This window comes from Buteo buteo, chromosome 22 (genome assembly GCF_964188355.1).
Source record: "Buteo buteo chromosome 22, bButBut1.hap1.1, whole genome shotgun sequence".
In the NCBI taxonomy this organism is placed as follows: domain Eukaryota; kingdom Metazoa; phylum Chordata; class Aves; order Accipitriformes; family Accipitridae; genus Buteo; species Buteo buteo.
Genome location: NC_134192.1, coordinates 6,710,741 through 6,722,194, shown reverse-complemented (window position 1 = coordinate 6,722,194; position 11,454 = coordinate 6,710,741). Strand labels below are relative to the sequence as shown.

Genomic DNA, 11,454 nt, shown 5'->3' with positions numbered 1-11,454 from the left:
CAGTCCTGGGAGAAGTTGTACCTACAAAAAAATCTCAGTCTTTCTTATCAAGATCACCACTTCATGGCACTTAAATCTTTCAAGCTTAGATCCCACACCTTCTCCGAGAAACTGGTCCTTAACTTGCATGACTTCATCTTTTAAAAGAATTTTTCAAATTAAAGGGATTACGATCAGCTTTGTATTTGCTGCGCCTTTTAAAAATAGAGGCAAACTTCACACTAGCCTTTGGGCAGCAGCTGGAACAGCTCTCACTGCTTCTGCTCACAATCTTCTGAAGCTGCACAAGGACCACATCTGTAAGGTTTTACAGTTCTGCTAATATTTCAGTCTTAATAATGTGAAACGCCTCCCACTGGCATCAGATCCTCTCCTCCACAACCCAACACGGTTTTATTGCATCGATTTTGAAAAGTAGATCCTTATCAAAGGGATGAAGAGCAGAATTTGCATTTAAAAAGGAAACAGAAATAAACCCAAAGGCTGAAGAGGAACTACTCAGTGCAGTCTGATACTACAATTCAACTGATTTGGTATGTAAATGCCACCAAAAGGGGAGGTTTTCTCTCCCCTCCAGGTCACCACTTCTCTCACACCTGCTGACTGCAGAAGCACAGGAGGACTTACGAGGGGTTTACAGAAAGCTGTCCATCTCACAGGGCTCCAGGCAAACAAAGGAGCAAACACACTCAAAGTTGCAATCAGTCCTGCAGTCCCTGGAGTGAGAATTGGCTGTAGAGAACGAGCACGAGAGATGCACCATCTCCAAAACTTCACAAGAATCTAGCTGTAACAGCAGGTCCTGCTTTTTGGTGAATACACATTCGTTGGGTATTTAAACTGCTGTACCCAGGCCAAGAAAGCTCAGCTTCCAATGATACCTTTTTAATCACTAAAGAGTGAACAAAGTCTCTAGACAAGATATTGGGACCTCCCCTTCTCCAAAGGCGGCAAACGGGTATTCTTTCACAACTCACATTTTCTAGTTTAAACAAACTACCGATCACTTTCACAGAAGGAAATCCACACCTTTGGGGCAGGGGCAAAAATGAGTCATGAATGTGACCTAAAGACTTCCAGACCTGAAGATTTCTTACCCAGGTGAACATCTGAGATGGCGGCTTCATCGACATGACCTACCATGCTATGTCAGAAGACAGGCAGAGTCCCTTTTTTGTCAGGCATTAAAGCTAAACTGGTCAAACTAAACTAAGACATTTTTGAAGACACTCTGTAAGTCAGTCTAATTTAAATGAATTAGGAAATGGGGGGAAAAAAGTGCCAGAGATTTTAATGAGCTTTGGATAAGGCACAAATGCCTCAAGGGAAAGATGTAAACTTGACTGAATGCAGGAAGGCAAACCCCGAGCTTCTCGAAACCACTGGAGAAGCGTAACACATCTGTCACTTTACAATAGGCATCGCACTGTGGAAAGAACCCTTTGCATCTGATCAGCAAGCAGATACAGAGGGCTCATAAGCAAAGACAGAAAACACCCTCCCACAATTCCAACTAGTATCAAATTTTCAGAACAATACATAAAGCAATAAAGTGACCACACACAGAATGATTTACGACCCATTGAGAAAACTATTGTTTATTTAGAAAAAAGGTTACACTGGTAGAATTCAGCAGATAAAAAATTTTTTTTTTTTTTTAAAAATGTCATTGTGAAACTTTTCAGATTAAAGTTCAGCAATACAAAGCTCCTGTAGCTGTAATTGAAACTTCATTTATTTCAGTTTTGAAGAGAGCATTTCCAATCAATCTAAAAACAACATGACAAACAAAAGGTGTGGCAAGGGACAACTGAGCACAGGTTTAGGTTGGGATGGAAGGGACAGGGTTCATTCTTTTGTTTCTTTAAACAAGTCAACGTTGTACACAATATACAAATAATCCCTAAGCCTTGCATGAAAACAGTGCTCCCACTTGACTTTTTTTTTTTAGTCACGGATATTAAAAACAGGCCAAGTAATAAATAAAAACTGAGTTTAAATGAGGTAAATCCAAAAAGGTTCAATAACTGTTTATTCATGTTTTTCAAACATCTAAAAGAATGCATTTCAGATTGAAAGAATTACTAAACTCAGGCAGTATTTTCGACAACCTAAAGTGGAACTCTGTACACATGAAACCTCATTTGCACTATGGCAACTGTTTGTTTGCAGCACATTGTGCTAAAATATGGAATAGGTAACACTTTCAGCCAGGTACTGAAAATAAATGTGTAAGAAACTAAGCAACAAGTTAAAATACAGTAATGTACAACTCAACAATTAAATCCTCAGCATGGGGAAATAAAGCAGAGAACTGAATAATTTAAGGAGATGCAGATGGGTCCTCTTCATTCACAAATTTCTGTGCAATCTATACTCTGGAAAATACATTTCTGGTCACAGCTGGATATCTTCCCATTTCAATCTCACCTACAACAAAGGCATACATAATTGGAATTAGATGTTGTTCAAATGAACACTGATCTCACAACCTAGCATTTTATTCCATTCACAATTCAAAGAATGAGGGGGAAAATAAAACGATTTTCATCAGTCAGTCATTCCCTCACTCTAGCTTAATCCACAGAACTATATTAATGTGAGCACAGCATTGTAAGTAGTGAAACACTAATTTAAAGATACAAATAAGAAACAAGTAGTCACTTGTGAAGGTAAAAACTCTTTTAGAAGTACAACTCCCTCAAAATATTACTATCTCTAAATGAGGCAAGAAATAAATGCAGTCAATCAGATGTTGTACATTAGGAAGAATGTTATAAAAGACTTAAACCGGAACACAGGATTACATTCCACAACCATGTTGCTACGAAAAGCATTTTTTCATACTTCACTATGCAAATGATAGGGTGTTGTCAGTATCCTAGGCCAGATGCTTCAGTTTGGCCCATTACACAGCTGGATGTGACTTTTACTGTGCAACTGACATTTACCTAAGCACTCGTTGCTTAAATCACAATGTAATCATAAAAACAGTTGTGCTTTTTCAATTGATGACAATCCTCACTTTATATTGCATTGTTGGTCAAGATAAAACTTCACACTTCATTATTAAAGAATCTGCAAGTCCTGAGTAGTGAATTTCATCTACCAAGATGCCTTTTTTTTTTTTCCTCTCAAACATAACATTTAAAGAAATGGGGAAAAAAACCCTGGGATGCATCCTCAGCGATCAGACAGTAACGGCTATGAAGGACAAAGAGTTAAAAAAATTCCATGATATTCCTTCCAAAGAGTGCTCATAATTTTCAGTTTGGAAGCTATTCACAGAAGCATCTTTTATTATTTCCAGAAGATAAAACAAACAAAAAAATAGTTCTAAGAAGCAATAACCTGAACTCCTACCCTTGTTTTCCCCACCAACACTCTCCAAAGAACACATGGTATCAGCATGAGCTTTGTTACCCAAAACCCCTCCACACATCTGCCCTCAGCTTCAGTGGCTGAACAAGCAATGTCACCAAATGAAATTCGAGATCCTTTTTCCAATAATCCCCGCTATGCTCTGTGAGGGCACAGTCCACGCGTGGAGACTTTTTTCAGGAGACACTTCTAGATGACTGGAAGATTTCAGAATTCAAATTCTGGGTTTTGCTTGTTTTGTTGGACCCTCATCGAAACACTCCTCTGTAAGTGTTATACAAGCCATCCTATAATCCTTAGGCCTCTCGGAAAAGAATTCCCAACAGCAAAGCATCTACACCTTTCAGATTTGGTCTCCATTGGTTTAGTTAGACAGAGACAAACAGAAGAACTTGGGACTATGTCAAGGTCTTTCTCTGACACCTAAAGTAGGAACAGCCACTACAAAGAACAAAGTTAAATTCAGAGTCTACAGCCAATAAATCTCTCCAGTAAGTTTTGCTATATAATATCACCTTAAGTATTCCCAAACATGATACCCATATAATTGAATTTCCAAAAAAATTACATTGGAAGGGACCTCTGAAAACTATGCAGTCCAACACCCTTGCACCAAAAGCAGAATTAACTAAGAGCAGGTTGCTCAGGATTGTGGCCTGCCAAGGTAAGTTTTGAACACCCTAAGGATGGCAGCTCTGCCACCTCTCTAGGCAAACTCTTACAGTTTTTGACCACTCACAGTAAAAAGATTCCCCCCTGGCTCAAATCTTTAAATGGAATTCACAACAAATCATGTTTGTGAAAGGTAGCATCACTTTCTAGACCAGCCAAGACAGTCATGAAAACAAGACAAATTTTCAGCCTCATCAATCCTTCTTCAAAATCTGAAACAAAGGACTTGCGCATTTAAAAACGTTGTCTTCCCCCTCTCTGTAACAGTATCAGTTTGATAGATAGTGGGATAGAACTAAAAAAAAAAACCCCAAAAACCCCCAAAACCCCCACCATACAAACAAAAAGACAACCACTCCCAAAAAATCCCCTCAAAACAACCAAAAACCCACCCTAGGTAATTTCAGCCCTTTCATACTCAGGCTGTTTTGTTTGTATATCCTTTACCAGTCAGAAGCCGCCACAGGAGGTATCGAGCCAAATGGAGTAAATCATAAAAATTTTTACCTTGACTGGAACAATCTTCATTATCTGTGCTTGTCTGAAGATTTATGAGTAGATTCAGCGTTAAGGAAAAAATATATTTTACTACATATAATAAAAAGGAAGCTCACTTTCTGTATTTTTCTGAAATGTTAATGTGCAAAAGGATATTGTTTCTTTTCTTCTTTCCCTCCAGTACTGTCTCGTTTTTCTTTCTTTTCTGGTTTTTCTTTATCATGTCTTGATTCCTTTAAAAAATACACATACAGGAAATACTTTATTATAGTATACATTGTACAGTCTGATTAGAAGGATTATACATATTTAAAGTTATAACTGGCTACAGCTAAAAAAAATCATCAGTCAGAATGACAGTAATTAGCTTCCATGATTTCTGAGGTTATTCTAACTTTGTCTTACAGTTCTATGATAACCACTAAAGAATTACAACTGGGAACTATTGTTTGATGTTTTACAACTATGACTACAACATACTTACCTGTTTTCACCAAAAAAAAGCTGTGATGACACATGCACTTGAAAATCTGAATACAAGCAGACTAGTTTATATGTGAATCAAAGCTGCTTTCACATACATTTTCACCAAACCAGTCTGCAAATATTCTAGATTATTCAAAACGTAAAGTATAAGTTCTGAATTTTCCTGGCTACTGCCAAAATGAACTATTCCTCCAATTTATCCTGCCAGGAGTGCCTCCTGAAATATTTAGAGCCACATGATACCGGAATTTCCAGAATAATTTTCCTACACATTCACAGCATATCTTTTTAACTTAGGCCATGAAGCAGCAATAAAATTTATGAAAAAAGAATTGGCTTGTTCTGTCGACAACAACAAAAATCAAATCAACAAAGTGCGAATAGCTAATTTTACCTTTTTGCTGCCAGAAGAGCTCTTCTCCATCTTTTCTGCTTTAATTGAATCACCTTTCTCTTTTCCTGAAGATTTTGATTTGTTCTTCTCCTTCTCCTTTTCATTTAAGCGAGGGGAATCAGAAGGACTTTCGCTTTTACTATGTTTTGAAGAACCAGCTAAAAACACAACAGAAAGTTGTAATTCACAACAAATAAAAGCCTAACACAGACACACACAAAATAAGATACATACTTGTCCCATTTTCCTCTTTGCGTCGTTTAGTTGAATCCTGTGGTACTTCTCGGTCACTGTTTGAATGATCCTGGCACCAAATACAATTATGCAGATGTTAGCAGACTAAAACATACTCCTGAAGTAGCACCTGCTTATAATGTTATTTTGGAAAACTAATTTTTGAATACTTAAAATGCAACTGAGTTATTACATCTTGCATAAAGTTTCTTGAGATCAGTTTCAAAGGGAAATTTTGAATACATTACTGTAAACTGACCTTTGAAAAAGTAACAGAGCAAAAGAAAAACAACCCTGATATGGATCACTTCTGCTTGAATAGGCCGTACAACCAGTTAATACTGCAAGGACTTTGAACAGAAAGCTTTCCAAGTATATACCAACTTTCTAAACTAGTTCATAAAAATTTCACCAACCCTTTTTCGATCTTTCCTGTCCTTTTCATCTTTCTTCTCTCTCTCTCTGGATCTTTCCCTTGACTTGTCCAAATCTTTCTTGTCCACTTCTCTCTCCTTACTCTTGGACAGTGTTGGAGTAGTGTGGTTAATGTAGTGCTGTTAAATTAAGGCAATATCACCAAATATTAATATGTATTTCTAGATGTGTAAATAAAAAGTCTTACTCTAATATAACAGATCTAGCTCAAAGAGCAAAATTAAACATTAGTACTTTACTAGCAAAAAAAAAAGTGATTGAAGACACTTTCAAACTTGTCATCTGTAATTTAACTTATAGCTTGGTTTTCTCAACTCCAGAAATGCAGGAACACTTTCTCTTAACTTAAACACTTACATTAAATACACACAGCCTTGTTCACCAGTATTGTTTGATACATTAAAACAAATCAGATGTCAGTACTATTGACGCAGGACATACAGTACTATTGAAACAGGATAAGCGGATTCCTGGAGTGACTTAACACTTGCAATCTTGCCTGGAACAAGTGAATGGAATCAGCTGCTTAAACAGGTTCTAGTTAATTTCTGGAGAATAATCTTAATCCACAAAGTATTTAAGCCAATACTTTGAATAATGTGTTTTTTCATCTAAAGTAATATAAAACTCCACCTTAAGCCTAAACTTCAAATGATAAAAGCAGATGAACATAGAAAAGAGTTATTTTTACTCTGTAATGTGTTCTAGATTGTTACTCCACTCTCTCTTCTAACCCATTTTGATAAGCTCTGTAAAACATACTAGTTTCACAAAGCTGAATATTTTTAATATAAACTGGGGTCCCAGGGGAGGAGAACAGAAAATCAGTCACAGTAATGTCAGGTGTAATACTTGACAAAGTTTAAATGCTAGTGTGTGTGTGTACACATATAAGGTAGGTAGCACACGTATCTCATAAATACCAATGCATTACAGCAAGTAATTCTGCCTTTTAAAATACAATTATATAGTTAGATCCAAGAAATATTTTTCATAAAATACCAATAAGAGCACATTTTAAATTAAAAACACCTTTTCTTGGTATTTTATATATTTAAGTTACAGCAACACACAGATTTAAATTAGTATATTTCAATCTTTCCCAGTTCCATAAGCTATCCATTTTATTTGGGAAAAAAATTAATATCTTTTAATTAAAATGTTCTCTGTATTTCTTTTTAGAGAGCCATCTTACTTAAAAGGACACCAAAGAAGGAGGTAAGTGGAAGATTAGTTTAGAACAATCTAGAAATCACTTGAACCAAATCAAGTGTTGTTTCAAATAATTTTATTCTTTTAATTAAATTAATCCTGTCCTTTTCCAGTTCTGGTAAATGTTTAACCTACCAAAACTTGATGTTACTGGGCCTATGTTAAAAGTCACATTGACAACAGTAGGTCTCTTTTCCTTTTGTTACTTAACTGGAATTTTTTTATCCTTCTATGCCAGAGACTGAACCTTCAATACTCCTTTCACTAGGTAATTTTCTTTCTGCTCTTTCTTGTTCCATTTCATACACTGCCATTGCACAAGTAAATTTACCCTTGCTCCCTTTTTTGATGCCAACACTTAACAGTGACTTGCAAATACATTTTTACTACACAGCCCCATTCAGTTGTCTCCCAGAGATGATTTCCATGTGAGAAAGCAAACACGTAGCTTTGCTTTCTCCTATTCCATTTCTTAAGTTCGCATGGCTGTTCATGACAGATTCCACTGCTCTTCCACCATCCCAATGCAGAGTTTTGGAAAACTGCATCCCTTCTACCCCACTTTACAAGAAAAGGCTGGATTTAGCTCATCAGGCTTTATCAACTTGCTTCTAGAAATGCTGCTAACTGAAACCACATCAAATTTTGGGCACTGTTTTATGTTGTGTAACTTGGGCAGAGGCCAAAGCCAGAATGAACACAAACCTAACTCAAATCTGGCACCATTTATTTTATAACCTGCAATGTAAACCAACGTTTCAATGGTCGGGACCCAGAAACTGGGTAAAGTCAGGCATAAAGAAAGCCTGTAAGTGTACAACAGCACTAGACTTCTACCGACTTTCAGTGGAAGATGAACTCCTAAATCTTACAGGCTTCTGAATATCCCATCCTTTCCCCAAACAAGCACATGGCAGTAAAGAAGAGCATTTAACTCGTCTTACACCATGTATAGGGAACACTGTCAAGAAGTGCCTTAAGTCTGTTAGAATGGCACTGAAGAATGAAAATTAGTTCATTAAGTGAGAAAGAATAGAAAACAGCATTTAGAAGAGGAACGAAAGGGTTGGACACCGCCCATCCCCTGAGCACTTAGACAAATCCATGAAAAAGTCACACAACTCAATATACTTCCAGCTAAGTCTATACAAACACATTATAGTTAATTCTAAAATTTAACTTCTCAAATTGACTAGAAAAATAAAGCCATTCACTCATCATTTAATTGCAAACAGCTTTGCTTGATTACCACATCAACATGTTAATAAGTAAAAGAAACAGTTTTAAATAAAAATTTAGCTTAACTAATGAAAACTTGAGTGAAGTTTCAATTAACCAGTTTAACCTCGACTAATACAGTAAGGGAGGGAAAAGTGAGATTATACAGACTACCATATACCACACTTCAGATAGATGTGAGCTCAAGACAAATATTATAGTCTTATTTCAAAAAACTTAAATATACAAGATACCATGACAATGAATTATAGATAATTTTTTGAAAGTATATGGATCCAATCTATAGACACTAATTTCATCAACTGTAAGAATCAAAGGATGCTTCCTATGCACACTTTCCCTATAAGCAGGTATGGTTGGTACTGGAAAGATTCAATTAAAAAAACCCATCAGCAAGTGTCCATTATAAAGTCAGAGCTATTTTGAATTAAAACATATAAAGTGTTCTGAACACTTTGTTTATACAAAGAGAGCTACAAGTAAAACAACAGTGTAAGTATAGAATAGGAAGTGATAATTCATTATGCACTTTTAAATTAAGTGAATATAAGTAATCCTAGATAAACCTGTTAAGTTATCCAGAAAGTTCAAATGGTCAGCATTTTCCAAGTGATAAACATTTGTGCTATTTAGTTACACATTAATACTGACTGCATAATCGAAAATCTTAATAGCAACTTTAAAAGATCCATTTCCTATTAGCCACATACCCTAATATATTAGCACATTTACAGTATTTGCGACTGTTTCTATGCAAGTGGTTGAGTTTTAAAAAAGCAACAGAATAGCTGCAGAATCTGTCTAAAATACAATATTCCAAAATGTCATTCAACTCATATCCCACTCTATTCAGCACTTGTCAGGCCACACCTGGAATGCTGTGTTCAGTTTTGGTCCCCACTATACAAAAAAAGATGGGGCCAGGCTGGAGAGGGTCCAGAAAAGTGTCACAAAGATGATCAAAGGACTGGGAAACCTGCTGTATGAGGAAAGGCTGAGAGAACTGGGTTTGTTCAGCCTTAGGAAAAAAAGACTGAGGGAAGAACTTATCACCACTTTCCAGTATTTTAAGGGGGGCTACAAAGAATATGTAAAAAGGGGGTGTCCAAGGGATGACATGGAAAAGACAAGGGGTAATGGGTACAAGTTACTCCTGGAGAGATTTCAATTGGACACCAGAGAACAATTTTTCACAATGAGAACAACCAGCCATTAGAATCATCTCCCCAGGAAGTGGTAGATTCCCCAACATCGGACACTTTTAAGATTAGATTCAGCTGGAGAGGGTGCTGGGCCATCTTGTCTAGACCATGCTTTTGCCAAGAAAGGTTGGACCAGGCGATCCTTGAGGTCCCTTCCAACCTGGTATTCTATGAACTCTTGAAAGCATTCTTTAACATACATTCTCCTGAGATACTGAATCTCAATTGCATTTGCAGGAAGCAAAAGCACAAAGATGATCATTTAGGAGGTTGTCTGTGATGCTCAGAAATAATAGCACTAAAACATCAGTACAACAGCAGTAAGAGGAAAGAGTACTGATACTCCGAGATAACGTCTCAAATATTTTTGGTTTTATATAACTTTTAAATGTTTTTTAATTGGTATCAAAAAAAGAACTAACTCTTCTAAGAACTATTTTAAGTATTCTATTACCTCTTCAGCCAAATAAATTGCTTTATCATAAGGACATTTCTACAAGTGTACAAGTTTCAGAGAGGACCAGAAAAGGTCTGACCCATTAAATCTCTTAAAAATATTGACAGAATGGTAAATTTCAGGGGATTTTCATTATGTTGCTTCCACATAACTAACCCTCTCTCCCATACAGAGCTGCTATATAGCAGACTGAAAAAATCCCTCCGTTACTACACTAGCATTTACAGGAATGGAATTTGAATTTTTCTGATGGGTTTTGCCACAAAACCAAAAGTTAAATTCTCTCTGCAACAAAACATGAAAGTAAACTTTGGTGGTGTCTAAAAGATTCAAACCTTTGCTGAAGATTCCTTGAGTTCGTTGAGGTTGTCCTGTAGAAAATGAATGGAGATGACACGTAAGCTGGAATAGTTTTCAGAAACCAGAGGAACTTTGGGAAGCATGGCCGTACCCTTGAAACAAAAAACAGCTACTCCTTCTGGAATAAATCTTATGTTAATACTGTACACTGAATAAAGCTAGGAACTGAAATATTTCTTAAAAAGAAAGAAGGAGAGAAAAAAAAAAAAAAGAGACAGTCAAATCTATTCTCTAGACCCAACTATTAAGTAAACTACAAAATGTGTTCATATCTAATTCTTCATAAAACACTGAAAAAAACACTCTCCCGCCAAGACAAAATATAAAGAAAAAATAGTCTTAACTCTAAATACAGATGAACCACAGGTGAAACAGGTTTAAAACGTTTCTAAACCTGTATCTTCTCCACTTTCAGTTAAATGTGGTAGAAGCCACTCCTGAATGACTTTACACTGCCATTTACAAAAAAACAGGCAAGAAAAACTTCATAATTTTGAGTAGTTATCCCTGTCACCTGCTTCCTCAAAACTAGTAACAGCTACTTGAGTTCTCCAAAATTAGCCTAAATCTTTCAAGCAAATCTTACATAGAAAAAGATGTACTCTTTGAAAAACCAGAAAAAAAGAAAAGCTTGTTCTAAAGTTGGTAAGATGGTGAAGTTTAAAGGCCCACATAATCCATCACAGTGCTCTTGATGAAGTATTAGTAACTTACAGTTTTAAATGTTCAACGTACTGCAAATTCAAAGATTCCATGAATATAGATGGTTTAGAAATAAAATAAATATGGAGCAAGGAATGGCTACCCTGAGTCTTCAAGTAGGCTACGCCCATGGTTTTGTGCTGCGCTTGAATGCTTGGGGTTTCTCTTTGCTGGGTAGTAGG

General features: G+C 36.3%; 1 protein-coding gene across 2 annotated transcripts in view; it reads right to left on the bottom strand.

The window, feature by feature from the left end:
* Window positions 1-2,017: 2,017 nt before the first annotated feature.
* The window catches only part of THOC2 (THO complex subunit 2), a 55,846-nt gene continuing 46,409 nt past the window's right edge, over window positions 2,018-11,454 (bottom strand). For both annotated transcript variants that reach the window (XM_075054268.1, XM_075054269.1), the window contains 7 exons: window positions 10,546-10,581; window positions 6,082-6,219; window positions 5,666-5,735; window positions 5,432-5,589; window positions 4,708-4,784; window positions 4,561-4,608; window positions 2,018-2,430 (listed from right to left, as the gene is read on the bottom strand). In XM_075054268.1, the coding sequence (XP_074910369.1) occupies window positions 4,581-4,608; window positions 4,708-4,784; window positions 5,432-5,589; window positions 5,666-5,735; window positions 6,082-6,219; window positions 10,546-10,581 (507 nt within the window). In that variant the 3' untranslated portion in view covers window positions 2,018-2,430; window positions 4,561-4,580. The remainder of the gene's footprint in view (window positions 2,431-4,560; window positions 4,609-4,707; window positions 4,785-5,431; window positions 5,590-5,665; window positions 5,736-6,081; window positions 6,220-10,545; window positions 10,582-11,454) is intronic.